The sequence below is a fragment of the Dermacentor silvarum genome, chromosome 11 (assembly GCF_013339745.2).
Source record: "Dermacentor silvarum isolate Dsil-2018 chromosome 11, BIME_Dsil_1.4, whole genome shotgun sequence".
Lineage (NCBI taxonomy): Eukaryota > Metazoa > Arthropoda > Arachnida > Ixodida > Ixodidae > Dermacentor > Dermacentor silvarum.
This window is the reverse complement of record NC_051164.1, coordinates 49,120,561-49,139,270: the sequence shown is the minus strand read 5'-3', so window position 1 is coordinate 49,139,270 and position 18,710 is coordinate 49,120,561. Positions and strand designations below refer to the sequence as shown.

General features: G+C 45.6%; 1 protein-coding gene across 4 annotated transcripts in view; it reads right to left on the bottom strand.

Annotated features, from left to right (window-relative positions):
• The window catches only part of LOC119433727 (KICSTOR complex protein SZT2), a 235,877-nt gene that overhangs the window by 126,805 nt on the left and 90,362 nt on the right, over nt 1–18,710 (bottom strand). For all 4 annotated transcript variants that reach the window (XR_007464166.1, XM_049658168.1, XM_049658169.1 and 1 more), the window contains 5 exons: nt 13,837–14,040; nt 12,644–12,770; nt 9,346–9,595; nt 6,862–7,619; nt 390–525 (listed from right to left, as the gene is read on the bottom strand). Coding sequence is in view for 3 of the 4 variants with exons in the window: in XM_049658168.1 (XP_049514125.1) it covers nt 390–525; nt 6,862–7,619; nt 9,346–9,595; nt 12,644–12,770; nt 13,837–14,040 (1,475 nt within the window). In the remaining variant the exon portion in view is untranslated. The remainder of the gene's footprint in view (nt 1–389; nt 526–6,861; nt 7,620–9,345; nt 9,596–12,643; nt 12,771–13,836; nt 14,041–18,710) is intronic.

The window sequence follows — 18,710 nt, the reverse complement described above, 5'->3', positions numbered from 1 at the left end:
AACCTCTCCTCGCAGAGGAGTACAGGTGTGGCATAAAGTTGCAAAGTCAACACAAAAAATATTGCTTTTCCATTAACCTGGCAGACATTGCCCATTCGGAAAATGCTCAGTGCTGAATTGAGTGCTGGCATCTTAGATGAACGGATGAGTTCAAATGACATGAATATTTTTCAAGGTACCGAGAAATTCATATCACCAAGATTTTGTATGCACTGTCTTCAAGAAAGTTGGCCTTTTTTCCCTGAGGCTGGTGCTATGTTGCTCTTAAATGTTCTAGACAGTTTTGAAGTGGACGACTAAATGACTAGGAATCTAGCAAGTCAACAAATAGGCAAATCTGTTAGCAGCAATTTCTTTCTCCCCCATCTGGCATTCATGATAAAACTTACCTGAACACGCCATAAACAAAGCTTTTGGAGAAAGCCTTGCGCAGGCGCGAACAGTGCTTCCTCGCTGGAAAGCGGTCACTGCCAAGCTCAGAGTCATCCGACTTGGGCTCTGGTGACATAGTCTTGTAAGGTGAGCCTGAAATAGATTTGAAAACATGCAATGCAGAGAAGTACATATTAACCCTACCCATCCTGAGCTGTGATCACCCTAGCTGTTTATACCAATGTTGCCAAAAGACGAACTTGTCCAGGGTGCAGCCTCTACTGCTTTACTTGCCAGAAACAAGCCATGCCAACCAACTCAGTTCAAGTCACGCATTTAATCTATTCTTCTAGCTATCTGTTCAAACAATCACGGTCAAGCTTTACATGTGTGCCGAAGGAAAGCCTCTTGTTTAGAGCAGGTGTATTTCATTAACATTTCGGGTGACTATAACAGGTAAACCGCACACATACCACATTTTTTGAATCTTAATATAATGTACAAGAACATTTTGTTCACCTTTTATGAGATAACTTAGGGACGTTAAAGAAGTATCTCACACATATTTTGGAAGTTGTAGAAACTCTACCATGCAATTCTCAAACGTAAAAAGATGACACTAAGCAAGTACGAAAAGATGCTGGACCTGAGGTCATCAACATCGTGATGTCTCGACATTAGGTAAAATTTGCTGGTGTCATGTAAGGTAAGGCTAGGTACGATAGCGTTTTTCATAAAAAGTAAACAAGAGTGCTGCATGCATTCAAAAATTGGTAAGCGGCGTCAAATAAATGCGTGCAGCCCTGTTTGATGCAGCAATGAATTTGGGCACTTGTTGTCCGTTATCTAACGGGTGAAGTCATCTGGAACACTCGGCTTTAGTTTGGTTTAGTTTAGTCAGACTACACTCGCATCTGGTAGCCACAGTGATTACAAGAATGGAATAATTCTGTATATTGCACATCATGATGCACCCACATCTTTTGTGCTGAAACTGAAAATGGTCCATGGAAAGGAGCATCAAGGTAAATTATTAAGGGCACTTTGACGCTTGCCAGTATTTTTTCTGAGGTTTAGAGGGTTTGGACAATCCTTTAATTGAGAAAAAAATGAGGAGACAAAACTATTATGCTAGTACTCCTTCAACCGAAGCACACCACCCATTTGCTAAACTTTGCTAAACTTCAGTACAAAAAAAAAAAAAAAGAAGTGTTTGTCTGATGCCTTCAGGGTCTATTATGTGGCTGTGCAATAGAAATTCACAAATTAACTGATAAATGATAAATTAAGAGCATGCAGAGTCCTGAAGTCAGTGAGTCCTCAGAGGACATTTACTAGTATCATAGTAAGAATACTGAAACTATCATCAGTTTCAAAATATCTGTGCCCAAACTTGCAGTGAATTACACTGAATCCCACTGACATTGCGGAATAGAGCATGCTTCGCGTCGATTCCTGGCGTCACCATGCAAAAAACAAGACGACTGCGATGAAGCCCATGCCAGCGAAAGCTTGTGCTACTGTTGGTCTGCACTCGCAATGGAGATGATAGAGAGATCGACGTCACAGGTGCACTATTTCATATTTTTTTCGGTACTGCCATACTGGGCCGCCAGCAGTACTGCAGGCTCTAGCACCCAAGACGATTTTGTTTGGGAAAAGTTTTTGTTGAGTTAATAATATGACTTTTGGTCCTCAATTCCCGAATTGCAATGTTTCTTCTATGATTGCTAATTAAGCAGTTATTTAAGATATTATCTGCCATATCCCCTTCAGTCACGGCGTACACATTTGTGTACGCGACTTATTTTCGCAATTTCTCTGCAGTGGTGTCAAGGAATAGATCGCGAACATTAAGCTTATAGTAACTTGAAAATTCCGCTTACCCTAACGCACCCCCATTTTATTTCTGAGTGCAATGTGTCACTATAGACGACCGCTTTGGTGAAGGCACTACCGTGTTTGACGGGCTGTTCGACGTGAAGCGGTTTGGTAGCAGCTGTGAAATAACTTTTTTTCCTTTCTAGTAATGCTTGCAGTGAATAATTAAATTGTGTATGTAATTCGAGCGGTTTACTAAATTTATTTTATGAGGAAACGTAGTATGACTGACTGATCACTAAGCAGATATTCGATAACTCTATAATTATAATGAGTCATCATAATATGCACAAGGAGTCCTTCCACTACCTAGATTTGCTTTCAATGGAGCATGCAGTACCTTGGCATAAATATTTGTAAATTTCATACATTTATCGAAAGTCTATCATAATTCGTGACTGAAGGGGATATTTTGCACGATACCGGGTTCCTAGCGGTCACAAAGACGCATAACCTGATTGAATATCGTGAAATGTCCTTACAAAATTCACCTAATTTTATAAAATTCCGTGCACCTCAAACAAGACACTGCATTTGTGACATAAAGTCAGACAACAATAAAGAGACTATTAGCTAGTGTGGGGATGCGCGACTCTCACGCGTCCCCTGATGTTGTTTTCCCCGCATGGCTCCCCTCTCCTGTAATCCGGCTTTGCCGCATGGCATTGCAGCGGCAGCGTATTACAAGAGATGGCGCTAGTGTTGCGCTGCTAACGCTACCTAACGGCGGGGTACTTGGGTGCAAAAGGAAGAAGGCGCTTCCTTTTCTGCTTGGAATCGGCGAGCAGCACGCACGGACGCTTCCCGCGTGCGCTGGCCCACTTCGCGAGACCGTCTCGCGAGGCTAGGAGCGGGACACCGGTATGGACGAGCACGGATCGTTCGAACGCGCCACCGTTCGCGTGACCATACATGTGAACGACTAGGCGATGGTGTCATAGCATGGGGCGAACATATTCGCTCGCTATCCGGTCGCGGTGAGTCGGACTTCCTTGATTTGTCGTGCGCCCATGTGAATGTTCTATGGGTAGTAATTTGGCTAGCGTGTATTAGTGTATGAAAGGCGTAATAAATGCCCTTTTGATTGGTTGCCCTACTATGTTGTCGTTCCTTTGTCCCAAGAGCACGTGTGAGACCCCACACTAGGATTAGGAGACAGTGTTTTTATTCAGCACCGAGAAACTGATACAAAGCTAATACAAACGATACAAAACTGATAATTGGAATACTGTATACATATTAACAACACAAACCATAGTGGGACGTTGAGCGTTTTACACTAAAACGTAATGACCGGTAATGACTCATTTCCTTCACAAGTTCTTTTTCCGACACTTTGGTTCTGTAAACCCATGAATTGCAGTAGTAAAGTTTAAATTTTTATGTGTTCTTTTTCTATGGTCTGTATCGCCAAGTTTGATAGCCTTTCATTACTCCATGGCAGAGAGCAGAGACATTTTTATCAGCTTTAACTTGGAAAAGTACCTTTCACATGACGCAACAGACCCACAGATCGTGAGGAACAAGCGAAAGATACCAGTAAGATTTGGGAGGGACTCAAGGAAGTTCCATTTGGCAATAAATTCCAGGAACTGTTGTGCGGTCCATGTCCTCGTGGCAAAAAGGTGCTTTCCGGTGACCTTGAGGTGCCTTCGCAACCGGAGGATCTCTGACGATTTCATCGCCTGAATTCGTCTTATAATTCAGTAAGACTCGACGTCAACCTTTGAAGTTCGTGTCTGTCGACGGCCACACTTGTGAACTTTGCACCGCCGCTCTCGAGGCACGCTGCGCCGTAAACGCGAGCGCCGGGCGCGCTCGTTCAGCACCCAGAGGGGGAACTAAACGAGCGCCAAAACTAAACGAGTGCCCTGTGAGCGCTGAACGAGCGCCGGGCACGCTCATTCAGCGGCCACAGGGGGAACTTCTCTGGCTGCCATTTTTGTTCGTCTTCGCAGCGCAGACTGAACGGAAGAGGGACCGAAGAACCACATCGCCATACTGTATGTTTAGCAATGCCCCCTCCGAGCATGAGCGCACCGCACGAGCGCACCGCACGAGCGCACCGCACATGAAACCTTCCGCCAAGGCGAGTAGTTCAGAGACCACTTGGCGAATTAAATTTTTCGGCACGCAAATTCGTGCAATGATTACGCAGGATGTTGATAAAACTGCAGCCGACAATTCTGCGGCACTACACATCTGGTGCATCGGGCACATGAGCTCGGCCTGCTGATTACGGGAGCAGTCTTTACCATTTACGCCCAGTCAAGCCGGCGGAAAGAGGGGGGTCCTAAACATATATCAGAACCACATCCCCCCCCCCCCCCCTCTCAACTGGCACCTGACACCCGGGGCCCACAGCCCCCCGGCCCCTCCCGTTACTACGGCACTGCTGAACACTGCCCCGATTACTTGTAGCACTCTATTTACAAGAAAAATGGCACTTGTCATTTTTATTATTAAAGGAACTGACGTGTGTATGTCATGTTGCAACTGATGTTGAGTGCGATGGTACCTTGAGCACAGGCGGCTCTAATTCCGCAATTGCAAAGCGCATGCCAAAGTAATTAATTAAAGAGACAATTAGTAGATGTTAGTGAACTTGCATGGGCTGCGAATTTTGTCGAGAAAGATTATCATTCTGTACTAAATCCATCATCTCTTTGAGATCGGAGATGTCAATGAAATGTATACAGTCAACGACCAATTTTCTGGACGCCGATTTTTCGGACATGCCCAATAATTCGGACGCCTTCATGGCACTGCCAAGTAACCCACAGAGTTGATGTATGAGAACGTCTGAAATGTTGGACGCAATAAGCCTTCGCCGTCCGATTTTCCAGTCTTTTTGCCATGACCGCAGGTCCGAAACGGCATTAATCGAAGCCACCACCACTTTGATTATATTGCCTCCTTGAACCGGCGCTCTCGCACGCAGATCCACTGACAGCCGTAGCCACCACTGCAGCAACGCTAGGCCTAGCTACCTAGATGTTTGTTTCCAAGCCTCTCTCTGTTCGATGCCGTGTTTTTCATTGAAACAATTCGCCGCTGTTAGTAATGGCGCCGACTCCGCCTTTTTCAGGTTGTGTGCACATGTTCTTTATTATGTAGAACTTTTTCTTTTGTTTGCAAAGTGTATGTTACATTACTGCAGAATCCTGTATTCATTACCCACTACTGCTTACAGCCTGAAATGCATGCCAGCAAGACTTGATAAATAAAGTAAATGAATAAAACTTGGCTTCCAGACCTCTGTTTTCTTATAAAGAGGAAACAATGTTGTGCAGAACACTTTATCAGCAAGCAATGCTTTTCCACCAAGCTATGCTGAACCACACAAGTGCTGTCACATACATATGCTGTCAGTTGGCTTAGAATGGTTGCACAATTCCGATGTGGCAAATAAGCTAACAGCAGTTATATGAACAATAACTGCTGCAATCAGAAATTCTGCTGGTCCAATGATAATGGCATCATTGTGGCATACAACATTGCACTTTTTAAACTTTTTTCCACAGAAAAAAAAGGAAATATTAATGTTCTCTGCCAATTTACCAAATACAATTTTTGTGAGCACTCTATTACAGAATCTTTCATCTGGCTCTTAGTGCAGGCACACAATCATGCATAGAAGAAAATCTGACAGTGTAGTGAACAAAACAAACAGGAGTTTACATGCAGATTGCTGTGCTTCTGCTCCTGTTCATCTGGTCTGTTGCCCTACTTCCATTACAGCGCACTCACACTGACAAACGACAACGACTGCGCGACCAACCGTGAATGACGACCAAGTAGCGACTCACAGCTACCAATGTTCACACTGGCAAACACAACCTGCCTGCTGCCACACTGAACTGTCATGAGATTGGTGCCACTCATGCCTGCTTTCACAGTGAACGAGTTTGTGTCTTCTTGATTAAGCAGCATAAGAGGCAAGACAAACAAGGGAAACGATCTTGTTTACCTCAAGTATGCAATACTTTCTGCCATCCGAACCGATGGGCCGCATGTGAGTTTGTATTCCATCGCACCCCATGCTTGCCTCTCACTTCTTTTCTCTTATGTTTCAACGCTCTCGCAACCTACTTTGATGATGAGTTTCTACAAGTGCCTTAAAATGTACAGTGGCGCTGGCAGCCGTAGCGTTACGGTCCCTGCTGCAAAAAAAAAAGAGAGGAAAGCTATTGGCAGTGGCATGTCTGTCTGCTCACATCCCCATCACCATGTCAGCGTATGCCAACATCCTGCTCCTGTGCTGTCGATTGGCTGAGGAGCTTTGAGAGTACAATTGCAGAGCTGAAAAATCAAGCAGTGAGCCAGTGACCTGAAGCAGTTGCTTTTTGACCAAAGCAAGAATTTGCAACTGTCACTTAGTGTACAATTTGGTCGCACGACTTCCACAGCTCCCCGGTGTGAATGCATCCCTTAGTTCCAGAAAACTCTCAAGCTAACCTGACTGTTACTGTAGTCGATGTGACTAAAGTTTCTCTTTAAGAAAGCATCCAATCTCTCAATGCTTGAGCACATAATTACGCTGTCTCAAGAGATCGATAAAAATGATCACCCACAATGCAGGCTGAGTGATGACATCAAGAGACCCACCTTCCGAGCCATCTGCCTTGCATTCCACCCAACTGGGTTCTGATCCAGCCCGCATGTTCTCTTCTGACCGGGTTGTCAGGTCAAGGTACGTGTCCTTCCACTGCCTCACGCCACCCTGGTAAACCAGTCGGCCAATCACAGCTGACACTGGCGCATCGTAGACGTACACCGGAAGACTCACAGACACCAGGCGCCGAGCAGCCCCTTTGGCTTCCTGCGATTTGGGAGATGTGCTGCCATCGTCGTCCCTCGCAACAGGCGGGCACGGCGTTGAAGTCCTGCACTGACTTTGGCTGCCTAAGTCTGGCAAGTCAGCCGATCGTTGCCGTGGCAGCAACTCATGCTTCTCGGCTCCATGCGAAGACAGTGCTGGGTCGGAGTGCGAAGTTGTCAGCTGCCGAAAATTTTGAGATTCCGCTGCATTGTACAAATCACACACTTCGCCGGCAGCAGGATCCTCTGCAGCAGATGACGTGAGAGCCTCGCGGTCAGCACTGCTGGTAGCAACTGGCTCGGACGATGACTCGGTCTGCAACACAGCATAGTCCTTGGGTACACCGCTGGTACAGCGACCGCCATGACTGTGATGAACCTCAGCCCCCAGCGAAGCGACTTCGTCGTCTGGGCACATCATAAGGCGCTGGAGGTTTTCAAACGTCGCAGGAATAAAGGTGAGAACCACGTGCGAAATGGGAGTAGTAGGGCTGCTTCCGGCAGTGCTGTTGGCACTCGAAAAGCTGGCCACGAAGCAACGCCAGCTGCAAAGAGTTATATCAATAGTTCGTTATGTATCAACACGCCCTTAAAAACGCTCAAAAGTTAACCGCATTGAAGCTGGCGTTAGCAGTTATAAATCAGCAGCACTTTGGTCCAAAAACCAGATTTTCAGTGTCATTTTAGTTCCCAGTTCGTTTTTGCACCTAGCTGCTCACTTCCATTAGAAACGTCCATCTAAGAACGAAATGCGGCGTCGTGACTTGTGTTGATCTTTCAAAACGGCGCCCGGTTTTGATAACCTGTCATTTTGACACTGCAAGCGCAGCCACCATTCTTTATTCGAAAACTTGTGATATATTTTATTACCAGCGGGACATGACTGTATTCTGCATACGAGAGCGAAGCATTCTAATTGGCCGGAAGCGTAAACTTCGGAAACTACTGTGGGATGCCGCCATTCTGCGAAGGTCTCGGACATCATGGTCTCGGCATTACAACTGCCCGTTAGCCACCCAAAAGCAGTAAAATTACGTTATTTACATCGCTTGGGGCGAAAAGAAATGTGATATTCGAAAGGTAAAACCGTAAAACATCACCGCGAACCATCACCGCAAAAGTTGCAAACGAACCGCCGCCGATCCATGATCTTCTGATAACCACATAGTCACCGCCGACTCTTTGCTTCACTGCATGGCGGCAGTGCGTGGTGCAGCGTTCTTGCCGACTCTGGCCGCGTCGACAGGAACGTTTTAGCGGCTGTTATTGCCATGGTGGAAAGATATAAGATGGTCTTTCCAAATCGTTGAAACAGGCGTAATGCACATTGTACTGCACAGACAATTGCACAAAATCGAGAGTGATGCCGTTGTGGTCTCCGATAGCGCAATGGCATGCACCCCGCGCTATGCTGTTTATGCTGTACGCGGCATGCCTCCGCCCTGGAGGTGTGCCTTGAAAACGCGTGACCTTTTTCACGGCTTCCGATATCCGTGCGAGGCAGTCGCTCGCTCATTTCGAAGGCCGTATCATCGTCACAGTTAAACTGGAGAGGGGCGCACACACTGCCGTGCCCCCAGTTTGGTCGCGCTTCAGTGCTTTCGTACTCCGAGTGTGTCTTCTTTTTACCGTGACCCAGTTCAAAGCATTCGTTATATCTGGACGCAGTCTCCATAGGGAGGGTCGGAAAGTCGTAAATGCACTGAAATGTGGTCGTTATAACCGATATACTGTTATATCTGGGACCGTTATAAGTGGGTTCAACTCTACTGCTAATAATGCTGCTGTTTCTCTTATTCCTAATCCTTCTACTATTCCTTCTTCTTTCTGGGGTTTTACATGCCAAAGCCAGTTCTGATTATGAGGCATGCCATAGTGAAGGGCTCCGGATTAATTTTGACCACCTGGGGTTCTTTAACGTGCACTAAGACTCAAGCACACGGGCATTTTTGCATTTCGCCTCCATCGAAATGCGGCTGCCGCGGCCGGGATTCGATCCCGCGACCTCGTGCTCAGCAGCACAACGCCTCAGCTAACTGAGCCACCGCGGCAGGTTCCTACTACTATTACTACTACTAACTACTACTACTAGCAACTCTTCCTCCTCCTACTGCTAGTACTACTTGTACTTATCTCGAGCCAGAAAGCACACAACATGGTAGAGCGATACGGGAGAGCAATAAGGGCGAGATGAGAGGATAACATAAAGAGAAATGCAAACAAGGCACAAATCTACAAAAAAAAAAAGTGGAAAGGAAGAATGCCACTCACGCGACAGGCGTTGCCTGCACAGGGGGCACAGCAAATGGCACAGGGTAGGCATGTTGGTCGCGTGGGCGGTTGTGAATCTCGTTCGGCAGCAGAGCCTGTTCCTCAAGCCCAAGAGGCACTTCGCGGTCATGTATTGCATGCAGGTTGTCCAGCAGCTGCTCGTAGAGAAGGTCATTGGGCTGAGGACGCGGACGACCCTCGCAGTCCACCGGGTGGTTCTTCCCACCGTCCCCTCCAAGGGGCCTCAGCTCTGCAAGCACACCCCATGTCAAATGAAACCCACTTTTGTGAAAATCTGTGGTGTGTGACCGTGTTAGCAGCGCACGCAGACAGAAAAAGAAAAAAAGAAAAGACAGACGGCAACTGAAGCAGTGCCTTTCGAGCAGCAGTGACCTTTCGACCGCAGTGGTAAATGTACAGCAGTGACCATTTCAAGGGTCACTTGCTGTACACGTAGCAGCAGTATAATTTGAAGCAGAAAGAGGGAATAACCGATCATAATGCCTATTTTGACTAATAACATGAAAATGCGGCATGTAATTGCCCTGTAGCTGGTTTCTAAGCATTTAGTAGTCACAAGTGAACGTTTAGGAGTCTCAAAAGTAAAGCACTGTGACAAGTGAAGGTGAACCTGAAAATAAAAAAAGTCAATGAAGTAGCTTCAGATTTATTCGCGTCTAATTTTTGCCGATAGTACAGTACAGCCCCCTTTTAAAGGAGACCCATAATTATCATTCAAATGAACATGACTTTAAGACGTCAACTTCAAAAGAAAAAAATGCTACGGGAGAACCCATCTCATGATGAATGTCGGAATTAATGCAATTAGCATTAAAGCAATGTACCGACACACTGCATTGCCTTGACAGATGCACGAAGTGGCAATCTCGCTGCCAACCATAATGCCAAATGGTACGGATGATACCACGACCTCAGCTGAAACATCGCAGTATCTCTAGTATTTTGGCTGCAACTTTGTTGCAATGCCTCTCTATCAAGCGGCTGCACTCGATGCGGAGATGCCTATTGTGGATGCGGCACTATGCTACGTAAGAATACATACTATAGGCTTTTTTAGGCTGGATCGAATATTTGCAATTTTTTAATATTCAATCGAATTTCAGTATCTGAAGTATTAGAAATGAACGAATATATGTATTTCTCCGCGTATAAGTCGCACCCTCCAATTATAAAACCCCAGAAAGAAAGAAAATTCATACGTAAAACTCCGCGAAAATAAGTGCATGCGAAACTAGATTTTAAAAAAAATGAGCAGTTTCCATTTATGGATACATAAATCATCCACATCATATCTTCGGCCAGCTGCTCTGTTCCCCACCTCTTCAGAGCCACTGATGGCGGAGACATGTGCCTTAAAGGTAGCTTTATGGCAGCGCGGAACGCACTGCCATGAAACCACATCTCGAGGCAAAACATGTGCTGCCATGAAGCCACACATTAAGTTGAAATTTGCATGTAACCCACACCCCGATTTTACGGTCAACTTTTAAAACTTTTTTCGTCTGTGCGTTTGCTCATGTGTAGACAGAAAGTATTAAGCTGAATTTGCGCAACACAGCATAAACTGCAGGCATCATGCAGTCAAGGTCGCACTTGGCAGCATCGCAAAAATGCATGACAGGTGAACACGAGACGCTCCTGCAGCCTCAACCACCACAAAATCATAATCGTAAGTAGACTAAAGCACAACAGTGACTAAGAGCCTGTAAACAAACTTTCTGTGCAGCTGGAGATTAAGAAATGTTGGACTTGCATTTTCACATGAAAATGTCTGATTAACAGCACTTTGAAAATATATTGGCTAGATGAACTTGTTTTGTTTAACAGGTAAAGAACCAGCTTTCTTAGATTTGTCAACATCTGGTTCTTATGTGGAGATTTTATGCAAATCGCACAAGTATTCGAAATAATCGCTACGAAATTATTCGACACTAATTACTATTTGCTTCGACTTCACCTCGAACAAAGAAACTTATATTCGCACTAGCCCTTATGGGGCATTTGCATACCCCTATTCGCACAAGGGGTGTTGTTAGCATACCCCTTGGGGCACCTTACAGCATCCATTCTGGGGAACTGGCCAAAGATGGGCACATACCAATATTACATAAACTTTAATGCACACACATACCAATATAAAATTGGCTTTAAACAATGTATACAAGCAGTATAGTTAGTGGCTTGCTGTCATACAGATGTGCAATTAACAATTACGAACTTGTTAGTTTCCTTCCAGTAAAGGTAATTTTGTCTCTCTTGCTATGCCTTGCAGTTAACTGCCCTGCTCAAGATCACTTTTATTCCTTGACACTGTTTATATTTTTGAACAAAGAACCAGCTTTGTGGTAACAGTGACTAGGCCCTGTCAGGAGGCATTGTTGCCTCCTTTTGCCACGCCTCGTGGACATCCTGTACCATTTATGTATGTCCAAATAAACTGAATTTAATTGAATTGCTTGCACTAGGATTCTTTATTAATGCTATTAGTGCCTAGGACTATCACAAGTGCTGAATAAACACCCATGCAGGTATCCAAAGCAACTACGGAGGTTTTTGTTGGATAGCTAGTCCTGAGACACTACTGACAGATTGCTTACAGGTATGTTGAGGGCTGGAACAACCGAAAACAGCTGCTGCTATAAATGAGCATTTAGCACAGCATAAAGCGGCAGGATGCAACATGCAAAGAAAACAATGCAACAGGGTCGCATTCATGCCCAGTCCAGGCCAAGCATGATCAAGATTTGTAGCAGCCTTAGCAGAAATAATTAAAGGTTTTTAAGGATTTTTGAAGCCCAGATAGAACATTTTCATGGATAGAAAGGCCGTGAAGCTTGACAGCTTGAGAACAAATTACTACATTACAACCAACCAACATTTGTTTACTTGTACATGAAAAACAGAAAAAAAAAAAAAATGCGCTAAGCCCATTTCACATAAACCATCACCAGCCCACTCAAACAAGATGGCTCCTTATCACAAGGATGCTAAATGGATTGGGTTGGATTGACCCTTGGCTTGCATAAACCTCTTGGTCAAACATGCAAATAAAATCCACTAAGCTTAGTTAAAAATAAAATTCCTGGGTTTCAAATCGTTCTGTGAAACTTAAGGCCTTTTAAAGGCCTTGAATATAGTAGCAGTTCCATATCAAAGAATTTTAGAGGGTTTTGAGGACCCCTACCAACCCTGCATGATGACACTGTTTTGGCACTGGGCAAGGATAATTTAGAGCTTTAGCTGTGCCCACAAAATTAGGGCTAAAGCGAACACTTACCTTGGATGAAGGTGGAGAAGAGGATCTCGGTCTGCTGGCATTTGGACAGCAACTTCATGATGCTGAATGGGAATGGCACCACACTCACAGCTGGCTCTGGGGCCACCGGTGGGAGCAAGGGCATGTTCTGCAAGATTAAGAGAGAGGCATAAAGACAAAGGTGCTCAGCTGGTCAAGCATAAACAAAGCAAGAGGTAAGTGCATCATCATCATAATCCTCCTATTACAGCACACAACAAACTAGGGGTGTGCGAATATTAAAAACTTTTGAATCACAAATTGAATAGTGTCCTATTTAATTGGGTCTTTGAATCAGAATAGCCGCAATACCTAAACATGAATATTTTTCTTACATCTTAGAACGTCAAGTGCGTGCAATCAAACGTAAAATTGGAGCAAAAGTCTACTAAATTTCATCCCCGCAGAAATAGTATAGTAAAACATGAAAACTCTCATAGTACAGGAGCAAGCTACAAACCTCAGGGAGCCAGGGTAATCAGGGATCATATGCACTCTCCAATGAGTCCTGGGAATGCCAACCAACTACTAATTTGTTTATAATGATCCATTTATGCTTTTAATAAACCTTTCATTGTGAAAACGGCTGTTCATTATTCAAAAACTATTCGCAAAGGATTCAATATTTGATTTGATTTACTTCTGGCACTATTCAATTCAACCTAAAAAATTACTATTTGCACACTCGTAAACAGAACGAATGCAAAATGTAAATTAGAAATTGCATAGGTTCACTAAAGAGAACCTCCAGCTTTAACAACTAGGATTTCTTTTTTATTTGTCTGCAGAAAGGTATTTGATTTGCACTTAAAAGTGTTTCTTGATGTTTTGAGACCATGGCAAAACACTTTCATGCCACACACTGCCACAGCATGGAAGTTAGATTTGTTACAAAAATCAAACGCCCAGCATTATGTATACAAGCAGGTCTTCCTAACTCAGTTACCATAATTGTATGTATTTTGACCTGCTCTTTTGCAGCTTGTGCAAATGTCGGTATCGCGGATGTGACGCTCACAATCTGAGCACACAAACAAATGCAGGCAAGCTGGTGTCTCGAAGCATTCATTCTGATTGTCTCATTGGAGAATATGCGGTGCAGAACTCCACCTTATGAGCAATATGTGGCCATGCCAAACTTGTTTTCAGGTTTCTCCCCGTATCTTTGCACGCACCTGTGACAGTGTGATGTCAGGTGTGGACCGGGACACGAAAGATGGCTGGACTCCAGCCAGGGTAGGCGTGACCGGTGGTGTCGGTGGCGGTGCGCGCTGCGCATGTGCGCTCCCTGGACATGCCAGCTCTGGCTTGAGGCAGCTCAGGTTCAGATGCTCCAGCGTGATGAGCGACGAGAGGCACTCGAAATCCATTTCGAAGAGCTGGGCCGCAAGAAAAGAAAAAAAGAAAAATCAATGATTGATGGATTAGTTGACTGATTGATTCATTGATTCATTCATTTATTCATTCACTCATTTTAACCTCCAAAAGCAACACTGTAGCTGTGAGGGATAGGAAGTGTTTTTACAGTACATTCCAGAAGGGTCCCCTCTGCGTATGCTCCGCCCAGTCGCATGTCGCCTAGCAATGAAGACACGCCTCTTCTGTATACCTAAAAATATTATTTTTTCCCTTTCTGCAGTACATCCTCATTCCTCCTATGCTTGGCCACAAGGTATGGCATGAAGGATTCCTGCCAAGGGACGCGGAGCGACTCAGTGTGCATTGCCAAGAGGAGAAAAGGTAGGTAGATGCTACTTTAAAGGCCACAGACCAATGTATAGTGGCACCTTGTTACTGCAAATTTTTGTTGTTGTTGTTGTTGTAACATATCCATTTGGAAGCTATATGGAAGTTCACGTTTACGGCTGGGTGGAGCATATGCAGAGCGGGCCCTTCTGGAACATACTGTAAAGAACGTCTCCTCCGAGGGACGCAGTACTAAGGTGCCCCGAATTAATTTTGACCAGTTGCGGTTGTCCAACGTAATCAAAAAACTCGAGCTTTTTTTTTATTATTCCACCGGCTTTCCTTTGGAATGTGGCCGTCACAGTGAGGTATCAAACCTGTTATGTCACACTCAGTAGCAGAACGCCATATGTGGAGGGTAGAAATTGAGAAAAATTAAAGAAAACATTCAACCCTCGCACACAGAGGTAAGCGACCCTCACCTTGAACTCTGAGTTTCTTTCTTGCCTAAACCAGCTAAAAAAACGTATCTTTCGTTTTAGTGGACCCCACAGGTGTGGGCCCTACACAGTCACAGAACAAACCTTTCCTGTGAAACCCCGTGCCATTCCTAGTGAAGTTCCTACTGACCCCTGTTGCTGCGGTTCCAAATGAGTGACTTGGCATGAACAGGGGTGGGGCCGCCCAAAGTAATTTTGGCGCAATTTCTGGAGCAGGTCAAAATGCGTTCTGGAGCAGTTTGGAGCAGACAAAACAGCACTTTGGAGCAGCTTGGAGCAGACTAAATTTCATTTTGGAGCGATTTGGAGCAGTCCAATCTGAAGTTTCATGGAATAATGGAATACGGCAGCGCACTTCTAAACCACGACGAAACAGAATAAACTAACAGGAAGCTCGTAGTGGAAGCGCACTTTGTAGCTATAGCGTACTAGAATATTGAAGAGTGGGTCGAGCGGCAGCTCGCCGCATGCTTTCCTGTAAAGCTGGAAACATCGGTTGCACAACGATCAAACTATATATTTGCGCGCCTACGCTCATGACGATAGCGGAAAATGTTCTGAAATTATGCAGTCCAATCGACGCTGTAACATAATTTCTGTGTCACCATATGTCACCGCAGACCAAGAAAGCCGCAATCAACCCTAGGCTGGTATAATGTAAAACTATTCCAATCTGTTTTTGTTGCACTGGCCATTATATGGACAATCCAGGCCCTGGCGTCACCATGATGTTCCATACAAAGTCCAGGAGAGATAACATCATTGCTGCGCGCTATGTACTGTATGTGCGAGTGAAAGCATGAGGATGAGCCGACAAGGGTGAGCCTACGATGGCGGCTCAATCTCACGCGCGCGGGAGAGGAAAGCGGGGACGAAGCACGCCGTCTCCCATCGCGCAAGGCACCAGGGAGAGGGGTCGTTCTACTGCGGCGGCGGCTGCTGCGTATGACGCGGCCACGCGGGCCGTATGTTGAAAGCGATCTGCGATAGGGACATAGTGCGAGTGCTGATAGCTTCGTGTGTGCTGTTTTACGCCGCTTAGTTCGTGTTGAAACGAGGCAGCACAAAGGTGAATTCGCTCGCTGCTGCAGCCGCGCTTGCTCACTCCAGCGTTTTGCCAGCGAGTTTCTGCGGTAACCGAGTGAAATGTGTACCTGTTTGCTTGTGCATGCGTGACACCATGCTTGTTACTTTAGTGAATGAACACATGTTTGCAAGTTTATACGGCCGATAAAGCTACTATTCTTGCTTCTTATAGCTGTCTACTAATTTGCTATCGCAATCGATGCTTTGCCTTTCGGGCGATACTGCGACGTTTTATTCCAAATCCGCCATTAGCCCTTTGTGATAGGTGAGAATGGCTCACGCCTCGCCCATATGGGCATAAAAACAGATTGCAATAGTTTTATGTTATACCAGCCTTGGGGACAAAGACGCCCGCCCGCTTCACCCGCTGCAGCGCATGCCTCCGAAATATCTAGTTCGCTCGCAGCGCTCTCAGCCTACTTTTTGTTGTTTTGCACCTCAGCTAGGGAGCGCTACGCTGCTCGGCCCACTAAACCGTATTCTTGTACACTCTAAACACCATAGACTTTGTATACTAACTCTAGAGGAAAAGCTGGTCGAAAAGAAGTGGGAACCCCAGAGGCACTGCCATGTTAATTGCTACGACTCATTTTTGTAGCACTAAAAATATTGAACATATTTGCAAAAGCAAGCACTTACACATAGCACGTAGGCACGGACAACGTTTGAAGTTAATTCCGTACATTGTTTAGAAAGATCGGATGGCTATTTAGAAAAGTTCGATGTAAAATTTACGGCGTCTAAAAGGTTGCGTTTGCAGGCACCTTAACTAGATGGGGCTACCATACTGACGGAGGCTCGGGAACGCCTTGATTGCATGCCTCGTCTGAATCGCATTGGCCGTCCGCGCCTGCGCACCTGCATAGGGTAGCAACATGGCAGTGCCCTTGCGGTTCCCAATTTCAATACATGGGCGCTATGGGCAGCTTTTCCTCTAGAATTATTTATAGAAACTCAATGCTAAACACAGCCATCCTAGCCGTTCCGACAGCAGCAACAACAGCCGGCAGTGACCGCGCGCGCGCCTGCCACTTGCTGGAAGTGCTGAGGAGTCCAGTGTTATAAGCTGTGGGAACCCTCGGGTCCCATGACCGCCGCACGCGAGGCGAACGTCGCGGCAGATGCATGCGCGCCAGGGAGAGTTGGGAGAAGGTAAACTTTCCTTCCGCGGGTGGTGCACGGGAATCGCAAGCGCTATCAGCACCACCGGGTGGGTCACGTGAGATCCCACTGAGATCCCGCTGAAATCGCCCGGGTCTCTTTGGTCCCCAGCGAGCGGCGATAGCGGAAGTCTCCGCCGCCGCTCCCGTATTCCCGCACGTGGTTAGTCAACCGCGTTCGCCGCGGCCGCCCGTATTCCCCAGTTGGTAAGTCGGAAGCCCTTCTTTACCTAGTGTATTATTCTCTTCGAGAGAACCCTCAGCGATGTCGACTATAGCTAGCTGGCCTGCTCGAAGTGTTAGTTGCAGTCGTAATAAATGCTTTCCGAGTGTACACATCGTTGTCGTCTATTGTTTCCTCGAGCTTGTACCGGACCGAGGTTGATGGGCAGGCATGCGCCAACCGCGGGGCTCGGTGTGCCGAGGCAGAGGGCCGCTGGCATCCCCCCTTATCCCGACAAAGCGCGAAAATTACGAAAAGCTCCGTGGCATGTGCCGTCACGTGGTGTGCGTAACGCGAATGGCTGCATTCTTTTTCGGAGAACGAATCGGCTCGCAGTTCGCGGCGACTGCTGAAGCCGTTCTGGCGCAGCATGGCGCAATTTTGATCAATTTTCTGTGTTTGGCGCAGTTTGGCGCAGGAATTTGCATCTGTATCAAAAATGCGTGATTAGCGCAGGAGTCCCACCACTGCATGAAATACACGTACAAGGATACCAACCTCGCAAAGCAAAGCAGTTATTGCTGTTCTTTGCGATAATATGCTAGTAAGAGCACAACAAACTAAGCAACAAGGAACAACAGACCAGGTATTATTTTCAGGATGACAATATAAGAAAGGGAGGGGCAAAGCGCTTGATTATGAACCTCTTAATGCGCAGGGACACATGTAAGTTCAAGAATGCATGTTTTATTTAGTTCGTTTATTCATATCACTACACTCGCTCAGGTACCATTACGCTTTAAATAGACATCCAATGCCTTTAGAGACTACCTTGAGCAACAGAGCAAAGCTACATGCATCAGCATATGAAACATATTAAGGTGATTGAGAACTACTTTTTAAGTATCCCCATTTCTGTGTCACAACAGAAAATGTATTGTCAAATGAACTGAGATCCACAGCAGTTACTTCACATTGCATGTGAAAAAAAGAAGTGATGGAACAGAATTTTTCAATCAGCAAGCTCAGTTTTTACTGAGCACGGGTGCTGGCAACATGGATAACAGAGAGCAATTGTGACTGCGTGCAGTAAAATCTGATGAATGGGAGATGACTGAAGTTTCAGCAAAAGAAATTTACTTTCTGTTTTAGCTATGCAGGCATGAACACGGGAAATGCTTGCACGTAACATGTAAAAATAAGCTTCAAAAATGTTAGTACGAGTGTCTACAAGATCAATTGAAGACAGAAGAACAAAGTATTGGTGAATTCCCATGCTGGTTGAATAAACATATTGGCATTGCATGAGGACATGGGCATCAGAATCCCTTCTAGTATTTTAAGTAAAAAAAAAGTTTCTAGTTGGCAGATCTAACCACGACAGCAACACCAAGACATATCCACTGCAATATTTTGTTAATGCAGCTTCACCTACGCCATCATGATGAGTGTTC